At 41.9% G+C, this 22,572-nt stretch overlaps 1 protein-coding gene and 1 long non-coding RNA gene across 4 annotated transcripts in view; both read right to left on the bottom strand.

Moving 5' to 3' along the window:
• The window catches only part of LOC105277497 (POU domain protein 2), a 120,691-nt gene that overhangs the window by 17,943 nt on the left and 80,176 nt on the right, over positions 1-22,572 (bottom strand). For all 3 annotated transcript variants that reach the window (XM_011335885.3, XM_011335888.3, XM_011335886.3), the window contains one exon: positions 9,332-9,385. In XM_011335885.3, the coding sequence (XP_011334187.1) occupies positions 9,332-9,385 (54 nt within the window). The remainder of the gene's footprint in view (positions 1-9,331; positions 9,386-22,572) is intronic.
• LOC105277496 lies at positions 4,333-5,077 on the bottom strand. Its single transcript, XR_893635.3, has 3 exons — positions 4,948-5,077; positions 4,744-4,853; positions 4,333-4,668 (listed from the first exon to the last, which is right to left on the bottom strand). It is a non-coding gene; the product is annotated as an uncharacterized LOC105277496 (long non-coding RNA).

The following is a 22,572-nucleotide window of genomic DNA, read 5'->3' as shown; positions in this document are numbered from 1 at the left end:
AAAATTATTTTTTCGTTACTTCGTGGAACTACTGTAATTTTGTAAGCATTCAAAACACGGACGGGAAGATTGCGAGCTTACAACGGGGCTTATAGCGCGAAGATCGTCGATAGACTCGGGAATCGGCCGATAATATCCGTGGGGAAAATCGCACCCATCTTTTAACGGTTACACGGCAATACCCGCGCCGATGTTAACGCACTCGCGAGATGACGATCGCGCGGTTCCGCGTAGAGGAGGCAGCCACATACGCGCGCACACAGCAGCGCGCCTTTTTCTCCCTTTCCCGGAGCCCCTCTGTACTTTACCACCCTCTTTCCTCCACGCGCCGACGAGCAAACTCCTCTTTCTCTCTCTCTCTCTTCCCTCTCCCTCCCCCATTGTTACCGGCACCGCTCTCGCCCTGCGCCCTCCCTGGCAACCTTTCACCGGGCACGGCTCTGGCTTAATGGCTGACGGAGCTATCGGGTTTCTGCAGAAGCGTAAAAGATCTTCGAGGAAAGGCGCGGAAAGAGCGATAGGCGCTGCCCTCGTCACTCTTTTTGTCTCTCTCGCTCTCGCTCTGTCTCCCTTTCTCCATTCCCTCTCTTCGTCTTGTTCCCTCTCGCTGCGAACTCTTTCATTCGCCCGTGGATACACCCTTACCGCGGGTAAACCAGACCTACGGGCGGCGGTCTGCACATACCGTAGGTTGCAGAGGCTATGCTAGGTTCCCGATGTGTCAGCTGACTCATACAATTCCGTGTTTAAGATAAACGCGTGCCTTCTCGTGTTTCTCGCGCAATTTAATCTGTCCGTCCTGCGTTATCCTGCAAGGACGGGAGATGGGAGAGGGTGGCCCTCCTTCCTATGATACAACCGATATTAACGCCGTTGATGGATACGCACGTTCTGGGGTCTTCTCGACGTTGTAAATCCGCAATTACGAAAATATTTGGAACTATGAAATAATCTCAAATATAAAGAATTATTCAAGCATGTAACGTTTCCACATTCTTCCGTGTGGGATAATAATCACGCTTAATGTAATTTGTAGGAATTTGTAATTTGTAACACCTGGAACGGTCTGAGATCATGTACGCTAAGATGTACCACAGTTCGGAACACAGAAGGGCAAAGAAAAAAAGAAAAAAGGATCGTGTAGAAAGATCTTGCTACTCATCAGCCTGTTGCAGGCCCACTCCCACGTATCCGTGGTGTATAAAAAACTACGAGGGTTGCACCCCTCGACAGTGAGTGTATACATATCGACAAACCGTACAATCGTGTGCTGATAGATAAAGTGACGCTAATTGATTATAATAAAGGCTGAAAAAGGTAAAGTGGAAGCGAATCTGAAGTTAAAACATAGATTTTTCCAAGGGGTTAAAACAATATTTAAATAATTAAAAACAATGTTTAAATAATCATTTGGAGAAAATTGTTACTTTCGATATCATGCAAGAATTGTCGATTACATTGCAGCAATTTTTTATAATGTACTATTGAATTTTACTAATGGAATTTAATAGAAATAATCTCCGCGGTATTACTACGTATTACTATGTACTATAATATTTTGTATCTTAAATATGCGTGAAAATAAAAATAAAATTCATCCTATCTCTGGGTGTGTAAATTTGACACATTCCTCGTGACATTTATAACATGATGCATCTTAAAATAAAATAACATAATTTAAATTCTTCGGCAAGAGACAAATTTCACATTGCAGCATCTGCAGTTCACAAGTACAGTTAGGTTCAAGTCGACAGGATGTCACACGTTCACCAGAGTGACAAGAGATATAGCCAAAGTGAGGTAGTCCAGCAGTGAGGCCAGAGGGGAAATGCGAAACAGCCGGTGCCGACAGTGAGGGCGTTCGATAATTTATCGTCTTCATTTGGCCGCGTCCATATTTATTGCATCGTTATGAACAATACAGCACCTATTAAGCGAACTACGCCTGATCTTACCGCGCGCGAACGCACAATCGAAGTAATAGCCTAGCTCGCGCACATGCGGTCGTGTCTGATGATAGGTTTAATAAATATTGATTATTTAATTAATGTATAATCGACCGCGTGGGATATAACCCGCGCGCGAGCTATCGGCAGTCGATTGGCCCGCCCACTGGCGCAGCATGAATTTATTAACGGCTTATTTTCTGTGATCACGCGCGTAACTCTCGTCCCTTTTAATTGCAACCCGCCACGAACAATGGAGACATGGACTTTTCACAGCACGCTTTGAACATTCACCGTGCCGTGTTTCCTCACAGCACAATCGAAAACGGTCCGGGTAATCGTACGGTGTCCCATCAGGTTTGGAATGTATCAAAAAAAGCTTTTACTGCTTCAAAAGCACTAAAATCCATATTTTCTCTATAGCATTCTCTTCGCTTTCCCTTCACCCGGCATAGTCTTTGCATTCCTTTGCATTCCTTTGCAAGTTGTACGCAGAATCGAATAAAAACGACGGATGTTAACGAATTTCTTCTCTCAAACATGAAAATTTGGATGAAGGATGAATTTTGTGAATACCACAGTTAAAGGTCCAGAATAGTGTCCTTCGTGGCGGAGACGCATAGCAATTCTCTGATTTACGAGTAATCTCATTTCTAGACCAATGCAAGAAACTGTTGCTGTTAATAATGTCATTTCGGGAAAAGATGCGTGAAGCTGATAATGAGAGGATGCGACAGAAAAACCGGCGGGAAACCGGCCTCGGTGCTGCGCATCGCGCGTCATTCGGAATCAAACGGGAGCGCGGAGCGGGCATTATCGATAATCCCGCGAGTAATCGTGCACGCGAAAGACAGAGAGAGAGAGAGAGGGACAGAAAGAGGAGAGGCTAAGTCGTTAATGCAATAATTATACGTTCACGAGGCAATTGCGCGGCTTCGCGCACAGACCCGTGCCAGAAAAACGGCGAAAAACGCTCGGGCTTCTGTGGGAACGGCCGTCCCATTAATGGAATCACCAATTGCAGAGTTATTGGTTAAATTGCTAATTGCTAGCCTCTTTCTTTGGCTCCCTCCTGAACTCTTGGTCTCGTAGTGACAATGGCGCCGACACCCACCCGTCGATCACCAGCATTTTCATAAATAACTCTTGTCTTGTCCCCCTCAATCGACTGTGCAATTTCTCACAGCTTCTGCCCGGCGCTTCGTTAATTTTCGGAGCGTGGGCGAACGAATTAATCTCCCCGCGATCGAATCAGACTGTTTGCCCGTTCTTCGAGGGAAAGAGAAAATGAAGGAGAGAGAAGGGACGAAGGGAATAAGAAAGGAGGACGGAAGTCGTCCTCGAACCGTGAGAAATGCGCACCGACCGGGGAAGAAAACATCTCGCTGAGCTCGTTCGCCGCGAATCCGTTGCACGGTTCTTCGTCCTCGGATGCGTTCATCTTCGGCCCATGATCCTCCGTTCTTAGAAAGGTTCGCTATACTTGTTTCCATTTCCACTTACGCGATTAGACCATTCACGGCGTATGCAGCTATCCCAAGTTGAGCCTCGCGCGAGCGCGCCGTGTATCTTTAAGTAAAGCGCTTAAATGCTATTCCGTCCAACCAAATATTGTTAAGTAGGGCAATTAAATTCATTGCAGGTTTGGTAACTCTAAGTGATAAACGAAGAGTTTTTGGTGGAAATAATAGACGACTTTCGACAAAACAGTAACAATAAAATAGCAAAATTATTTTTATAAGTCGCACAAAAAAGTTCCTTCCTCGACTCGCCCCATTTTTCGCAAACGTTTCCGTAAACGCATGGGACGGGACAATGCAGGCAAACAGAAGGAGAAACCAACACCGCAGTAAACGCTCGGCAGAAATTAACATATTCCGTTCACGGGGCATTCGGCGGTGGATGCCACCGATAAAAATCTGAAAATCCCATTGCGGAATTTGAATTTGCTCCGTCCGCCAGTGTAACGTGTGAATCCCGGAAAGCTCGAAGGGTAAGGCTTCTCTGTATTCAAAGGAAGACCACTTCGTCATCCCCCATCTGAATAACAAAGTGAACTAGTACAAGATACTTCTTAACGACGCGAGATTTTTTGTCTGCATCTAATGTATTCTACGACTACAACTTTAAAGCAATTCTAGCGACTTTCTGAACTTTTGTTAATAACTTAATTGAAAGAAAGTGAAATAAAGTGAAAAAGCTACAACAAGTGTTATACACCTAATATATTTCTTGTCAACAGAATGGATAGTATTATTCTTTTCTTATATGAAACTGAACATATGCTATCTAGGTATTAACATAATTCTTAAAGAGAAAGCACAACTATACATAAAATAGAGCAGATAGAAATTATGCTAGATTAAATTACGAAATTAAACTCAGCGATAGTTTACGTAAAATTTAATACAATTTAATACAATGTTAAACTGATGCGTTTTATTTTATCATTTTGCAGTTGATTCGGAGATTAAACAGAGACTAACAATTAAATACAGCATTTAATTATAAGAATAAAAGATTACTATCGAATATAGTTATAATTAAAAATCGTACTTTTATATTCCATTGCTTTAATACTTGCAAATGTATATTGATGCAACCAGATCAGACTTTAGAAATAACTTTATCTCTTGATAAACTTTACTAATATTCGCAAATAATTGTCCAATGTAGAAGCAACCATTCTAAAGAGATTTCTCGGTATTATCAGACGTTAGTTCTGTAAAAAAGATTCAACATTAATAATTAGAACTCTTTCTTATATTATATACATATATTTATCAATATTTCATACATGTTTTTGTATGTGAGTAATTTTATGGGCAGCTTTATTAGCTCACGCAATACCGACCCCATGGTCATGGGAAACTCCATTGCAATCACAATTAAACAGAAAAGTATTATCTACAAATATTGAGAGAACGTAACTTTAAATTTTAAAATACAATATTGCTGAAATACAGTTGCAATAAAATGCTAAAAATAAGATAAGACTTACGATGATTCCGTTCTTCATTTTAGAGAATATTTTTGTTTGTAATACAATTTATGATCCTTTTCCGATTCTAACGGTCCAGAAGAGCTTCAACTAGAGAATTTACGGGTTATACACTTTGACTACGTTATGCACTTTGTACAATGACTTTATATATGCATACATATCATTGTAATCAAAGTGATTATGTCATTATCCTAAATTGCAAGTAGATATTTGTACAATATGTACATTATCATAATATACCATCTAAAATTGTTTCTTTATTTATACTGTAAAATTGCGAAGTTCTAGAGAATGACTCATTTTTCTTATCATAATACTTAAAGAGTGGATAAGCGGCTATTTCCTCATATATACATTATATATATATATATATATATATATATATATATATATATAATAAGTATATAAATTTGCTAATTGGATAGGTGCGTTATTTGTATAAAGCATTCAACATATTGAATGTCTTTTTTAATATAAAGTAAAGGAAAATTGTTTCCAAATTAATTTTTCTCATTTAAAGTATCAAGCGATATTTCTGAGTGACAATGAAAACTACAACGGTGAATCTGTATTTTCACGATACGTCATATATTTATATCATTTATTGCAACACGTCAACATTACTCTATAACAAAAGGGAAATTTTCGGAAATTAATGTCAGATTTCTGCGAGTCAGCGCGTAAAAGACCGGACGTTTCCGACCGGCGAGGTGTGAATAGGTCTTTTTCTGTAGGAAAGTCGGAAGAACGTCTTGGCATTCAAAGCGGTTTTCCATGCTCGCCTCAGCCCAGTGAACGATTTAAATAACAAAGTCACCAAGAAGACGTACTATCGCGTGAGCGAGCATTCTTCAGGCAAGTTTATCGCGAAAATCGTTTGCATACCAAGCGAAATCGAGCCCTATCCCTATCCCTTCAGGATTTCCATCGTCATCGACCTCGGTCGTTTGCTTTGATTCAGAATACATGAGCAGTCCTTTCAAAGTGTCGAAGCTGGTGACGTTTCGAACGATCACCTTAACAATTTGCAGAAAAAATTATCAGTAGAATTGGAACGTTAAATTATTTGCAAAAGACTATTATTAATTATGGACATTATAAAGTTACCACGTGCACATATTACTTTTTACAACAATTTATTCTTATAACGTAACCAGAATGAAAACGTATTCAGGAAACAAAAATCCGATTTTTCGCCGTTTGTATTACTATTGTTAGTTCGCACGCAAGTGATAAACTACACAAGGTGGATGCAAAGACAGTTCGTCGTTCTCCCTCTTTAATTCTGCGGATCAAAGCGATGTCAGCGTTTCCTTTGACTGAGTTAATAGCAACTGACATCGTTTCGTTATGAAAATAAAAAAACCTTGTGCCGGCACATTAGAAAGTATGATGAGTAACGTGACCGTTCGAAACATCTCCGAGAAGTCCGCGTTAAAAGAATCCCAGGTCTGACCATATCGGTGAAGCAGGTGTGCGAGTACGATGCGGGAATAAACGATTAGAGGAGCTCGATTAACATCCGCGGATCTCATATTAATCGCGGCTGCATTACCAATGCTGCATCCGCTCGGGCACGATTTTGTAATCCTCCACGTATCAAGCTTCGAGCATTACGTCTCTCGACTCGCTCAACGGCTTAATAAGAGATAATTGCGTATCGAGTATACATAGTATAGGCGCACGCACGATCCAGCGTCGATTATGCGAGCACGTGAATGGAAAATTATCCGTTTCATTTTGTTTTTTAATTAATACTCCCGTATCTCCCGTCTACCTTTGGAAAATGAAGCGTTTAATAGCATAAGACTTTTTCTACGTTGAATATTGTTGCATACCTTGTAGCTTCACTAGAATATAATCAGATTCGAGCGTTTAGGAAGCTGTACGGAGTCCGGAGACCTCTTAAGCCTGCACAACTCGTTTCAGGCTCCCCCACGTCATCCCCGAAACTCGTCAAGTTCGAAGATGGACGGTCGCGATGGTCTTTTTCGTGAGAACCACTGACAAAATGACATGAATAACTCTCTCGTGCCGTGGAAACGTCCCGTCGGAGGTTTCGTTGTTCCTGACGCGCCGATTTGCAGGGTGGTGCAAAAAGGAAGACGAGAAAACCCCGGTGGCCGCGGGGCAAGCGGTCGCGGAAGGTCCGGTGCGGAGGTAGAGGAGAAAAATGGAGCGGGTGGTGGCGGTGGTGGTGGCGCTAGGCGATCGGAAGTGTGTCAAATTACAGAGGTCCGCGATATTAATGACTCCTAATGACATGCCCCCCTCCCGGCGGTGCCTACCGACCGACACGGGGAGAGAGCACGGCCCCACCATGCCGTCCACCCGGGGTCCGCTCGCGAACCACCAAGGTTGGGGCCGCCGCGTGGACCAGCCGAGCCGGTGGACCCGATTCACGGAATCGGCATTAAAAATGCAATTACTAATTGACGGAGGCTAATAGCAATAAGACAAACAACGGGCTAAATGCTATAAAGTAAAACACAGGTCGGCGGTAGTGCCCTTCGTCCCCTTCTCTGGGCTGGGCCCTATCAGGACCTCGTCCTCGTTTCTCATTCCTGATCTCTCGCTTCTGTTTACCGATCGCTCATCCTTTCTTCTTTATTCAACTTGCACGTTCTTTTCGTCGTAGGCAGATACTTCTACGAGATCACTATACACAGTGGACGCGCAAACCACCTCCTCCCTTGTTTACGACCGGTTCGGCATTTCCGAGAGCCCGGTCCAATCGCGAATTTTTTGTCAGTTAACTCCCCACCTTTGTTAGTTTCTGCCCGGTATCCTGATTCTTTTTCGCTCGTGGATCTGCTCGCAAGAGTCGTGGTTAAATCTGTTGTCGCGATATATTCGAGCTTTGAATTAAATTGTTTTTTTCCTTTTCTTTTTAGCGAAGAGCACTTCTAGCAAATTTATTTTTCTTGTAATTAATTATATTTTTTCCATACACATATAACGTGCAATAGATGATAAACATGTTTGTAGGATTGTGTTATATTCTCAACGTCAAATGAGTTTCTCAGTTTTACAGATGTATCTATTTGGCGGCGTTCTGTCATCTTCCTCATTATCGTGGTTTCCGCGAACAACGATACACGCTATGTCAGATCTCGTGACGCGAGACACCCTCCGAGTTTGCCCCGTTATTCTCGAAACGCACGTTCATGGAATTAACGATGCCTCTTATTAAGTTTATTATCTAAAAGTTCGTTTTGCCAAATACGTAAGAATGTGAACAATGGATGATGATTTTATGCATGAGCAACGAACGAGACAACGAGACAAAGTCATAGATTTTTAGTAAATTAAAAATAAATTCATTTTTAATTAATTGAGTAATTTTGCATTAGGTTCTGTAACATCTCAATTTAGGACATGAACTTGATAGAAACAAGAATAATAAACCTGACAAGCTACAGTATGGAAATTTATGAAGATTATAAGATATAATATGCACGAGTGATATGTTCTTTCAAATTGATTTGCTAATGGTCATGCAACTCTGATCGAAATTTTGAAAAATGAGGCGGTACAAGAGATATCAGAAAAGCTAGAAATTTGCGAGATCTTTTTCTTCATTTTGTTGATGAGTTTCATGTGTCCGAAGTTGCTCTTACGTATGCAATTTCAACGTTTGGTCTAGACCTTCCATTCCGTTAAAGTCATAAAACGATTCTGAAAAAGGTCTAAACTATTCAGGCCTGAACGTGAATATTCCAAACTTTCGAACATTCTCGATAATAATGTAAACTAGTCATGGGCTGTTCAACAATTGTTAGGTAACATTGTAGTTTTTCATTGAATGTTTCACATTTTTGTAGAAAAATTTAATTTATAGATACGCATTGCTGGCAAACAGTGCTCCTAAATTAAAAAGGTATATGCGAGAAAAGAATTTGGGATAATTTGGGACAAACCTTGACCAGATCAGAGAAGACGGCATTTGTTGAATGCGCATCAGTTTTATGACGTATTTTAACAAAATTAGACACGGCTCCGGGTCATGGTGGAAGCATGTCTAATTGTGTTTTTAATTGCAAAACCTTGAGATGTGCTCATGATATGACACGCTGAAAACCATTTCACTCCAACCTTGTATTTTAGCATCCTACTCCATAGGTATAAACAGAAATTAATTTCTTGCATTGATTTTTTGTACTTTATTATGTACTATTAATGTTTTTAATCGATTGGAAAACGGGTTTGAGATTAAAATATATAAAAACTTTGAGAGCTCCTAGAATCACTTGAATCACTCGAATCATTACTGATATCATGATTTTTGCAAGAAATTTAGGATAATAAACAAAGATTATATCCTTTGCGTATATTAATTATTTCAGAAACGATCGATGAGAACAAAAGTCAGTGCACTTACCTCGTATGGATTCCGGCGTGGCTGGTACTCTATCGATTAGAGAGTCGTCGGGATCTGTAACAAAAAACGCAACGGGTTCTCGTTAGTTCTCGTTGAATTGATTGGAAAGATGATTTGTTTGCTGTAAAAATAAGCGCGGTATCAAATACTGTTAGCCCTCGAATTGAATCTTAATTTATTATTTAAGAATCTTAATTTTATCTTAAATTATCTTATATATCATAAATTATATATTTTTATTTAGTCAGGATTGACTTATTATATATTGCTGAAATTACATAAATGTGAAATTCAGTTCTCAGATTATTGCTGAACGTATCCTTTGATGTACGTTTGACGCTGCTGCTACAAATGTCATGCAGAATTCTGGCCTCGATGGAAACTCACATCTGCCCTGATTAAAGCCAGGGGATCAGCCAGGCTGGCGGATGGTCAAGATAGCATCGGAGCACATCGTGGTGCATTTATCAATCAGGCTGCGGGTCGAATTATGCTAAAACGCAGACGATCATCGTGACGCACGACAGGGCGTCGCTCGTTATACCGATTGCAATTTTCTGAAAATAGAACGGCTCCTCTCTTATTCTGCCGTAAATGCGATTGATCGATATTCAAATAATCTATTTGACGGACCCTTCTCGAACGAGATCGGGTCGTGGGAAGAGAAGATGGCGGTAATTCGGCGCGAGGATGACCACCATACGTCACGCGGCGAGAAGGACGAGTTCGTGGGGGTCCGGCAGACTCTAGGGGTGACCACCTACTACCCCCTGGGGGGCCGCAACTCACCCCTGAAACGACTGTATTCAGATAATCCTACCTTTCCTTTCCACCGTCGTATTTGCCCGGGACGCGACGACACATTTCAATACATACTCTTGCCGGATAACCCGCCACAAATATGGCCGGATATACGTGTCTGCACGCTACGTGGAAAATAGTAGCGCGAGTAACGAGCACGTAACGCGTAGATGGCTCCCCGAGTAAAAGGGATGATAAGGATTTCGGAATGATGACTCTTTTCGATGCGGTTCGGTCACCGTACACGTTGAAAGATTAGCGAGCTTTTCGGCTTGATCAATTTAATCGATCGATATGATGGTTTCACCTCCTCTTGATCTGATTAATGATCTGATAATGATCTGATAATGACAGTGACATGCTTTTGCATATAAATTGCGTTTTTGTATCGCGCGAATATGCGCGGCTGTGGTGATTTATGTGTAATTTGAGATATCCAGGTCAACAGAGCTGGTTGAACAATGTGAGTTCCTTGACAGAACGGTTTTCATTATCGAGCGAAGGACTCTCTCGGAAACTGGCACGCGCTTACATTAAATATGAAGAGCGACCTCACGAGCGATCCAGCTGGAGCCAGCCGTGCCCGGCTTCTTTTTTCCCCAGCACACGAGCGTAATAATGCCCCCGGCAATCTTCCTTGCAATTTTGTGAGAAAGAATCACAAGAGAAGGCGCGATGTATAATTCATCCGCGACGAGGAACGATCGATCGATCGTTCGACCGATATCGAAACGCGATACGATGATGACGAGATCCTTTCTAGTGCGGTAATTAACGAGCGGTAATTAATCCTTCAGTCATAATTACACGTTCGCACATACATTAATTTTTATCATGAATTTGTCCACGTACAAAATATAGAAATCAATATCAATAAAATATCACAAAAGATTTATTATTTAATCTATACTAACGCGTCAAAATTAACGTGTTCTCCTTTCCGTGGCTCTTTTACACCGATACAGAGGAGTTCCGCAAAATTCGGCTTTAATGGTGGACGTCAGCGGATGCGACGATTTATCAAAATGAAATACCGGCTGTCGAAAGGGCGCGCATCGCCTTTAAATAGGAATGAACGCGGATAAATACGATGCACCTTCGTCGTTCGCCGAGTCTCCGGAGGCCCGTAAACAAGTTACGGTTTGCACATGCACTTTTTGCCCGGTTGCACGTAACACGCGAACGAGAGAGTGTGGTCCTGCTGCCGCTTTCTCCTTTCTTCTCTATTTCCCTCCGTGAGATGAAAATTATACACGCGGTGTTTATGCATTAATTACTGATACTTCCTCGCGTTAATAAATGCGGCCTCACGCAGCCTTTATAAAGCATTAAAAGCACGATAATGGCATGATTAATTCCCACATTGACGCAACGCCCTTTCTCACGCACGGCTGCAATCATCTCCTGTTTGAAGAGCTCGAAATATGTAAGAATATGAAAAACAATCAAATATAGCTAGACGGATACATTTTAATGTTAGTTATTTGACGATGTTGATGACGTTGATGATCTAACTGTATAATTTAGTCTCTCGTAAATTTTTTATAGCCACATACATCCTCTAAAAAGAATCACTTCAGGATACGAATAAAATGCCAGTCTCTGCCTCTCGTTCTCTCTTTCTTTCTCTTTCTCTAGTGATGGGATCGATGCCGCAGGAACACGACCAACCGCGACGTCGCCAGCCGAGATTTCCGCGGTCGAGCATTAATTCTGAAGTACGTCACGACATTGTCGGCGCTCTCTTTTTCACTTATTAATTCGACACGTCCGCGCGCCCGCGCCGGCTGGAATCGCGTGTCTGCGGCCGTCCGCTCGTTCCGCATCCTCCCCGATATTCATAAAGGGCAGGCATGGTGCTTTTCGTGCGCGCACACCCATCAGCAAACCCATTCAGCGCGACGTATGTGCACGTGACACCTGTGCCGATAACTCGAATATCGCGGACAGGTGCCCGCTCGTCAAGTACTGGATGCGCAGCCACGAAGAAGGAAGCGTGTCGAGCCCGCCATTATCTTGCGATTACGATCTCGTTTCGCCAAAGGCCGTTTACCGATAGGTTGGATCGGATCGAGCTTCTTCCTCTTCGAGCAGGTACAGTTAGGCCGTGCACTCCTCCGGTGAAGAATTTGCGACCATCGGTAAACCGCATGAGCAATTCAAACTCCTCTGCTGAATTAAAAATCTCGACTCTCTCGCAGTAGTATATATAATACTTCTGATTGAATAATTTCAAAGTTCCCAGATTGGTCTTGCACAGTCTGACGTGTAAGATCAGTAGTTGTACGTAAGATCGCCAGGCAAGTTGATCAATTCATAAAACGCGATCAATTCGATGAGCTATCGTACACATGCTACCGACGCGAAAACGAGATTTTAATATTTAAGCCCGCGGCACCATACAATAAGTGTAATAAGCATAGAGGCGACCGTCGGCCGACGGTTGCAAGAAACGGTTGCAATATTAATGCTGACATTTCGGTGCTTTGCGGTAGTTTAACCGCACTCCGGCCCCTCGCTTTAATGGACGCGGCTTTCTGTCAGGGACGTCGTGCACGAGTCCGCCAATCTCGTCACGTATGGCCGTATATATTGTAGCCGATCGATCTTTTAAAGTAAAGTGGAGTCAAATAAATATTTTTAACGCGTTTCGGAATTTATAATACAATGGACCTTTCTGAAAGCAATTGTAAAAATTTTCCGATTAATACATAAACTCACAAAGTGAGAGATAGATATCTATACGACTAGCTTTTTTTAATTCCGAGATTGCGCGCTGAATAATCAATTATTATTTATCAGACTTTGAGATTTGAATCTCTTATATCACAACACCGGCATCAACAATTATTCACATATTTGAGTGAGTGATGGCACACTGATTTATCTGCAGGCAAATGAATGTTTTTCAAATGATATGATATGCAACATGATATGATATCTGTACTGCATCACGCAAGAATAATTCGTACGAGCGTGTAACTCTTCATAAAGTCACGGTCTCTCTCGTGAAACGCATCGTACACTCGGCTGCATATATAACTTAATCCGGCGAGCACATCCATCCTTGCAAACGAGAGCATCTTCGTGCTCACCCGACGACCCGATCGGGTAAATTAAAGTGCTCCGGTGTACCGCAAGCCCTTCACTGTCACGCCGTGACACGCACGAAGGCGAGAAAGGAGTCGTCGAAGAATCACCTCCGTAGCGAATAGAATGCCACATTGTTCGCGAACTATCGCGCCGCGACGTGACGTTCCTCGTCAGCGATGTGCCTGCGAGATACTTAATTTTTCCATTTTTTTCTTCTCTCCCCCGATCCGCCGGCGGACTCGCTCCGCCACGCGAACCATCATGAATACAAGATGCGGCACCTGGATACATCTAGTTCTCGCGTGGCGGCGATCCAGCCGTCTCATCAATTTTTGAGAACCCGCGCGCTCGTACGATATGTATGCACCGCCACCCCGACGCCGATAACCGATATGGAAACCACGTTCCACCCGACCGACCAGCGCCGGCCAACGGTTGCGCCCATATACCCGGGCCAGCGGGGAAAGTCATACGCCGTCCTGCAGCGCGCGTGAATAGTAATGAGAAATCGCGGCGGAGCACTCGCGTCAGAAAGTCGATTGGGCGACCCGTTCCGATACCCGCACGTGATCCTGGGATCAGACGTTCGTTTCGGCGCCGTTATTCATGAGGGTGGCTGGACAACGAATATCCTTGACACGAAGCCACGCATCGATGTGGAAACACGTTGCAACCGGAAAACAGGTTTTTGCGGATCGAGATTTGCGCGAATACGGGAGAACTGCATTCGCGGGGGGATAAAAGGAGCCTCGAGATGTTTACCGATCCCGAAAACGTAATCGCTCCACCGAATTCGCAATTCGCAAAAACGCGATTACTTAAAGAGCGACTCGCGTAACGCACGCCGGGGGAGCCGCGAGAATAGGTTTTACGCGCGGAAAAATCCGGAAGTTACGTGAGACTTTAAATTCGAAACTCTTCTAGCGCAGGAGGAAAGAAACCAGCTGAGAACGCCGTGGGAAAGAGGGTGGATACAAGGAGAGCTTGTGCTCGTGTACGCGAACCGAGACTTTTTCCAATTACAAACGGCGCCATTCGCGAACTGGTCGGCGGCGATTATTTTTGAAACAAGAATATTCCTCTCCGCCCCGAGACATAATGAGGAAGCGGGGGGGGGGCGGGGAGGCACGGTTGGACGGCGCGATAATGGCGGCCGTTATGAAGAAATCAGCTCACCCCGTACAGTCACCCCCGTCGCACCCCACCGGCAAGCCACGCTGGTAACCCACTTGATCTTCCGTTTCCATGGTGACCGCCTTGTCCAACGAACCCCCGCCGGTCCGAGTCGGCGGGGGTGGTAGTGGTGGTGATGGTGGTGGTAGTGGTGGTGGTGGTGGTGGTTGCGAGTCTTCTCTCTTATTATGAGAGCTGCCTCCACCCGAGCGGAAGGGCTAAAAAGTTGCTATGTCTATTTCTCTATTTTTCTTTTTCGTTTCTCTCGACGGGCAAGTCTTACTTTCAAAACGCGCAATTGAGAGATGTTAAAGACGAACGCAGGTATGTGAACGTTTATATTATTAGCTGCGTTCGCAATTCCAATATCGTGAAAAGAAAAATGTTGAAAGTTAGTTATTTTAATTAGTTAAGATTTATTGAAATGTTTTGCGATGTAGATTCGTTAATGGACTTTCTCTATTTCTTAAGATATTTCAAAGAATTTATATCAGATGAGTAAGCATCATCATCAGAATATTAATACAGCGTTCCATAAGCAATGCCATGTATTATGTGCACAAAGTCTCGATAAATTTCTTATTTTTTCAATTAACATTGAGGTATGAAGCATTACATATTATAATAGAATATGCCCAACAATATCAATTTCTTGTCACAATAAACTTTGTAATGAAGATGATACATTACATCGTCATCCTTTTTTCTGCAATTATTATCCTTAAAGCAGAATTTATTAAATATTATAGTTATATAATATGCCTTGGACAGCCGCGGTCTCGATCCTCGGACCGATCGATCATCGGTCCACGCGATAATCGCTCTCGAATATACCTAATCCCGCCGAAGAACTGATAGATTCCGAAATAATTGCAGCTCGTCGGATTGTTAGTATACAGAATACAGAAAAGAGGGTTTTTACAGGCAAAGGATGATGAAGGGGAGGAAGGGTGATCTGTAAAACGCTCGCGCCCTCGGCAGATGGTGGACGGTGGTGTACGATGGCTACGGGGTGTCGCGAATAAACGAGATGCGTATAGACGGAGGAGGACGAGTGTGATCTCGTGCGGGAGAGAAACGATTAGTAATTGATGAGTCTGTCGCGACTCGGAAGGGTTGGGGTCGCGTGCCGCGCCTCGAATGCATAAAGGATCCCTGCCCCCCTTTTTATTGCGCTTTATTCCCCGCGAGCCACCCCTTTAGGCCCGTGCCCGTCTTCTTGCGCACGCCCTCGGTGTCCCAATGTCCGCTTCAGTGAATGGCGCACTCGTGATTTAGAGATCCGCCGACGATAACTCAAGGAATATCATTGGATAATCGTATTTCTGGCGCAACTCAGACGCGATTAAATTTTTCGTTTGTCTATACAGTACAGATTGACGTAATTAAATTGGATCAATCGGATTGCTGGTGAGAAATTTAACGAATGTTTTACATGAAAGACCACGATTAATTTGCAAAACGCATTTTGTATTATCTGGCAACGTGTATTATTAATTCTTTCGTTCGGATTACCGTCATAGATCATTTTATGCTTACCCTCTGCAATTTGTTTCACTTGGGAGCTACATGGGAGACAAAAATCTTCTAAGGGAGCCATTTCCATATTCATAATTTTATAGTCCACGAAGTTGTTCTGTGCACTCATGTTCTCGATTTGTAACTCCAAAAGTTGAAGTTGGAGGAACTGCTGGTATAATGCATGCCATAACTTAAGTATGGAAAACAAATGGCTATTAGCATTCAAATCGTCTGTCAGAGGGATTGTATTCAAAAATTCCCTAGTAGCATTAACTAAATCTGCCATAGAATCTGAAAAACCATCATTGTTACTAGCATTTAAATTTAACATACTGATTTAGTTAATATAAAGGATTTTGACGTTTCTCACACATTTTGTGCCGTTCATCAACCGTCCCGAATTATTAAACATACTACGATATATTATGGTATAACACTAATCATATTTGAAATGGTTAAAACACTATCAAGTTTCTGGGATTAATATCATGCTAATTCCCATCATGCAGACTTAAGAAAATTCTTCATCACAGTATTCTGATAGCTGCTATGAATTGTCGTAAATTGTGATTAACGAGCTTTAAATTAGTTCTCACGATATACGATAGTACAGTAATATCAAAAGTCCGATGCCACCTAATATTTGTATTAATATGCCGCGTCTGTCAGTCTGTCACCTTCAGGAAATTCTCATTCTTTTAAATTTTATAACTATAATATATTTTATAACAAACCACATGCTTGTGGCTTCAACTAGCGTCACCATTAGCGACATCATCGATCACTTACGGTAAAGTGATCTTAGAAATTAACAGCATCTGCTCGAAATAAACGTGAGGCGTCAATCGATACGACATCGTGGCGAATTCCAAAATGGAGCAAAGCGCTCCGCTGGGAAATAAAACGATGTCCTCGTCATCACCCTCGTCGCCGAGCGCCGCTCGTTAAAGTTATTATTATCCTCAAATATTTCGCATTTCATCGGATTCCGTTGGTACCACGACTCGTCGCGGAACCATCGGCCGATTCGCATACGATTCTAATTAATCGGTCGATCTCGTATCGATTGAATCGTTCGCCGATGAAATATTCATCGAATGCAAAGACGCGGCTCGCGTGTATGAACCATTGAAAAATAATAGCGACAGAAAAAAATTCGCCTTAATTGGCACAATGGCCGAGAGCCGCGCCGGGACGAGAGCGGCGCGAGGGGTAACTCCCCGATATAGTCCTGACAATTAAGCACGACATGCGGGAGATTCTGTATGCGTATACAAGCCACTCTCGCGCACGCTGCTGCTGCTGCTGCTACTGCTGCTACTGCTGCTGCTCATAATTACGCGGTAATTAGAGAGGTTTGTCGGCAATTAACATCTTGAATATCATCGCGTCGCCGCGCGCGGTATCGGCCAGTATCGCTGTTTTCCTTTGATCCGCCGAATACTCGCTCCAATGTCGATTCTTCAAGACACATATATAAAGAGATTTATATTGTATTCTATAGATCTCGATGAAGCTTTCTGTAACCTACTTCGTACAATGAATTACATTAATTACTAACTCCAAATAACGCATTTGTGTAATCATTAATTTATCGACTTTTTATCACGTTTCTCTGAAAATGTTATAGATAAATTCTTTAGATACCTTGGTATCCTATCACAAGTAGTTTTAAAATTATTTAAAAGATGAAATAAATTGTGTGCACGTGTGTATATGTTCTCAGTTATTCATAAATGTATTTGTAAAATTGTGCTTGCTTTAAAACCTTATATACATATGTCTTGCGTTACTTTCTTACTCTCACTGCTTTCTTCAAATGCAGTATAGTATAACTGCGGGAAACGAGTAAACGATACTGGAAGTAAAGCAAAGATATTCGTACGTCATCGATTTTCAAAACTAGCGCCCGTAACTTCCTCGCGTGAGGCATGTAGACACCAAGATATCCCGAAGTTTCCGATCCAGAAGAGCCTTGTCTCGGCCGTTAATTGTTCCATCGACCGGAAGTCCACGCGCGCGGAAGCTCGCCCCCGCGCGTCTCGTCTCTCGCGCGGCAACAAAAGAAATCGAATATCCCGCCGTCGTTCCTCTCACCGTCTCCGTCCGCTTCTACTCGCGTCTATTCCCCACCCTCCCGTCCCCTTCCCCACTTCCGCCCGGGATATAATTTCCCGGGGCAAGAAGTTTCTAATGACAGAAAATCTAATATATATCGCTTCGAGCTGGCGGTTCTGCCGGCGCTCTGTGCGAGCAGCTTTTCTTGTAATTAAGTTATAACTAAGGGCGAGTGTGGGCGTAGCACGATGGAGATGGTTCGGGGGTGGCCGGAAGGAATGGGATAGAGGTATGGCGTGGGGCGCTTGTTCTCCTCTCGCAAGAGTGGAAAACAATAAGAGGGCCTGCGCTAATCCGCGCCATACATTGCAGCTACCGAGGATGTTTCTGACGCCGACCGGAGGCTCGTGCGTACGGTCCAGTCTTGGCAAGTGCAAAAGATGGAATCCTGATGTGTACCGTTATTATATAAAAGAATTACAATATTTTATATTTTCCTAAACAAAGGTTTTCATTATGATACATTAAAATAAGAAAGAATTGTTACAAGTTGTTAACACGTTATTGACGAATTAAGTAATGTTGTTGCAGAGCTATTAAATTAAGAAGTAATTAAAGAATAGAATCTCTAGGTGTCTGCAAATTAACAACAGACCGTTCGAGCCAAGTTTAAGAAAATATCAAGTTATAACATATATTCGCTCCTTTTGTTTAACATTTTTAATAACAAATATAAAATATTAATTAAGTTATTGAAAACACTAAAAGAACGAGACGAATATATGTTACAATCCAATATCAGAGCTTAGAAAATTATTGTATACAATTTCGGGAAAGTTGCATTGAGCGTGCACCGCGGCGAATCATGGCGCAAGTACCATAATTGTAGCACGATTTGCAACACCGGCGTAAAGTACCGGCGAGGCGGCGAGCTTCACGGAAGAAAAGATACGAGGAAACGATGGTCATCTTCGGATTCGCGTGTGTATCCACGGACGTACATTGTGCACATCTCGCGCGTTCATATCGGCGCTTTTCCCAGGCTGCAGTTAACGACCACCCCGGTGGTCGCACACGACGCGGTCGCAACACGGGAGACGCGGCACTCGTGATATGTAACGAGATGTACGCTGCGTACCTATCCTTTACTGTGGTAAGAAAGAGAGGAGGGTTACGCGGGGAGAGGACCGGTTATTAGGTAATGGGGACTGATTTTTCCGCTGGGACTTTTATTTAGACATCGTGTGCGGCAATTTTCTTGTCGTATCCGCGCCGATTAGACGGCTCATTCGACGCCATTCGTAAACAGCAATTCCAACTGAGATATTTTGTCATTTTAATCTTATTATTGTTTAAACCATTATCTAAATAAGTACGATTCCGATGACATTATTTTGTAATCTGCCAATTGTTTTGTTGTACGTGTATATCAAACTGAGACACAAAGGTATTTAATATTCTAAATTAAAATGACGTAAGAGAGTAATAATTTACGAGTATTTCTGGTCAAGAATATCAAAAATATTTAATTTAAAAGTAGGAGACTTAATAATGCCTCTTTTTAAGTGTACTATTTTTGTAAAAATTTATTATTAATATCTTTGCTATACGATAACTTACTTCATTCTTACTTCATTAACAATAGTGAGCTGCGGAAATATCGCTCAGAAAACGGAAAAGCAAGTTAAAGGTTCGCGAAGGGCGAAGGGATGGAAAGAGGGATAGAGCCGCGAATGGAATTGGCCGATAATTATCGTAGCGTGCAAATATCGATAATAACTCGGAGAGGAAAACGGGAGAGCGAAGGTAAGACGGTGGGCTGGGCACCACGCCTGGAAAGGAACAACTCAATTGCGCGAAATCGAGTTAGGTACCAGCGCGCCGGCGGGGATGTAATTAATTAATTCGAGTACGCCATCTTGCTACTGACGGCCGAACGGAGAAATATTATTTCCAGGCTGCGGGGCACCGGGACGGAAGGAAAGACGGCAGAAAATTAAGCGGCTCCACTTCTCCGTTAATCTATATCCTCGGACGGAAAACCCACCCATCGCTATTCATTCAATCTCCGATGATGACGTTAAATTCTCGGCGCGTTTCTCCTGGTCTACGTCAACGCGCTTTTAAATTGGCTACACCCGTAACAACATTTGTTAACACCAAACTTGTTTAACGTCTCAAATGCGATGCGTCGGGGAGTTCGTTCACATTGTACGTTGCCTTTGTAACTAACTACCTGTCCGAAGCATACAGAGAATATAGTCTTTCGTTAACGAGGAGTTCAACTCATAACGCTTAATTAAGGTGCTGTACAAAGTAAGAACGAGAAGCGGAGGAGAAGAGAGAAGGACGGCCGGGGCCAATCGGGCCCCGATCGTGACCGGCCCAGGGGCAGGAACGCGGTCAGATACCCCTGATAACGATCTGATAAACCGCCCTCCCAAGATAGCGAGAATACCTATATTCGCTGTAAAGGAAAAGAGGTAAAGTTCGCGTAGTATCACGAACGAATTCTGTGTAAATTAAATCCGATCTCATTAAAACTTTTATATGCAAATACAAAAATGTTGAGATAAATTCTCTTTATCTAAAGTTATAAAATATTTCCGATATTATTAAACGTGCGCACGTGCGCAAATGTTAAGCGAGAAAATGCGCGCTCCGATTTCCGCTTTTATAATCTCCCTTCTCCTGAGAATCGATGAACGTGCGAGAAATCCACCGATAATGCGAAGCGTGACTCACATCCGACCTCTATCGCAGTATAATCCTATCAAACTGTACTTCTAAATCTATCCCGGAATCACCACAAGTGCTCCCCGTTATCTCATTAATGTTTCATTAAAATTTATGAATTTTTCAGTCACAAGCAAGATGCAAGGTTTATTTTGAATACTGTAAAATGTTGATTTCTAACGAAAGTGGAGGTTAATATAAATATCTCTAACAAGCAATTATACTTTTGCAATTATTAAACAAATTGTCATTTTAATGGGATAAAATGCGCGTATATAAAAAAGCAAGAGAATAATGAATGGTTTAGCGCAGAATTCCAAAGCATAATAAATTAAATACATGCAAGTTACGTTCTCATTGGTTCCACTCAGACAAAATTTTGCCACGTGCTCAGTATATTTGCAATCCAGTATGTAGTACGTTTATGTGATATTCCATCCAACAATAGTGCACGTGTGTGTAAATTGTATACGACTCATTTTGTAATTATATGTTGAAAATATTAATCAAAATCGGCATTGGCGATAGTGATGTGAGTGTAACGAGGACTCGAATAATTCAAGTGCATCTACAGATTATCCAAAGCGGATGGGATGATCGGGGTTCGGAACGGACAGAAACGTAGGGAGGCTGTACGTTTAAAATAGCGAGATCGTCCCCACATAATCTAAAAGCAACCCCAATCGAGCCGCACGCTGCTCTAATCACAGAAAGGGGGTCGGCTTTACATTTCAAATTCTGCCGGCGTAACTATTGACCACGTATGTTAACCATCATAGAATTATTTGCTATATTATTTTTAAAGTAAAAGAAATTAATATTTTCAACATATAATTACAAAATGAGTCGTACACAATTTATACACACGTGCAGTATTGTTGGATGGAATATCAACATAAACGTATTGGATTGCAAATATACGTGGCAAAATTTTGCCTGATCGTGGAACCAATAAGAACGTAACTTGCATACGACAGCAACGTTGCATGTTGAGATAAAAAGGGGGAAGAGTATGATGGTAGTTAGACGACTCGCGATAGACGCCATAATGTGGGTATCAGGGTTGAATTGTCGAAATTTTTTATAGGCACAATGGAATTTCGTATGAAGACAACATGACTGACGTAAGACGACACGTTTTCACATGCGGGAGTCAATTTTTTCGTTAAAATGCATTTAAATCAGGGAAGCAGTATGAATCATGCTGGTAGTATCATTTAAAACGGTCCACATGTAATTAATTAAATTGAAACGCTTATATAATCATAACACTATGTGCATATATGTGTACATATAATAATATAACAACTAGAAAACTTTAATTTATTCTACTTGAAAGTTATTATAAACAGATTTGCAAATAAGGAGGAATAAAAATGAAAGTAAAAGTCATGCAACATGCAAAAATGACTATATGAAATATTTCATGTACAAATATACAAAAGAATTTATCAATAAGGTTATGAAACAAAGATACAATAAACATAATGTTAAATTTCAGTTTAAGATAATTTTACTTGCAATATAAAAACAAAATAAACAATTTTTCCAACCAATTATACTTTACTTGCAATGTAAAAACAAATTTCTAAACAATTTTTCCAATCAATACTTTGCAACATTAATACATTAACCTATCCCTTATACAATCAAGATAACAATTCCAAACCGCCAGGTGAACTTCTAAGTAATAAAACCTCAATTTTCCTCGACCAACTCTAGCTCAATATATTTCAATACACACACAACGTTTCGGCCTAACTTCAGGCCCTCTTCAGGTGTATACAATACAATAGTGATAATAAAGTCATTTTCTGTAAATAAAACCCAAAAACTATAAAGACAAATACACAAAATTC

This window comes from Ooceraea biroi, chromosome 3 (assembly GCF_003672135.1).
Source record: "Ooceraea biroi isolate clonal line C1 chromosome 3, Obir_v5.4, whole genome shotgun sequence".
Taxonomy (NCBI): domain Eukaryota; kingdom Metazoa; phylum Arthropoda; class Insecta; order Hymenoptera; family Formicidae; genus Ooceraea; species Ooceraea biroi.
The sequence above is the reverse complement of the archived record's forward strand: the minus strand, read 5'-3'. Positions and strand labels throughout refer to the sequence as shown.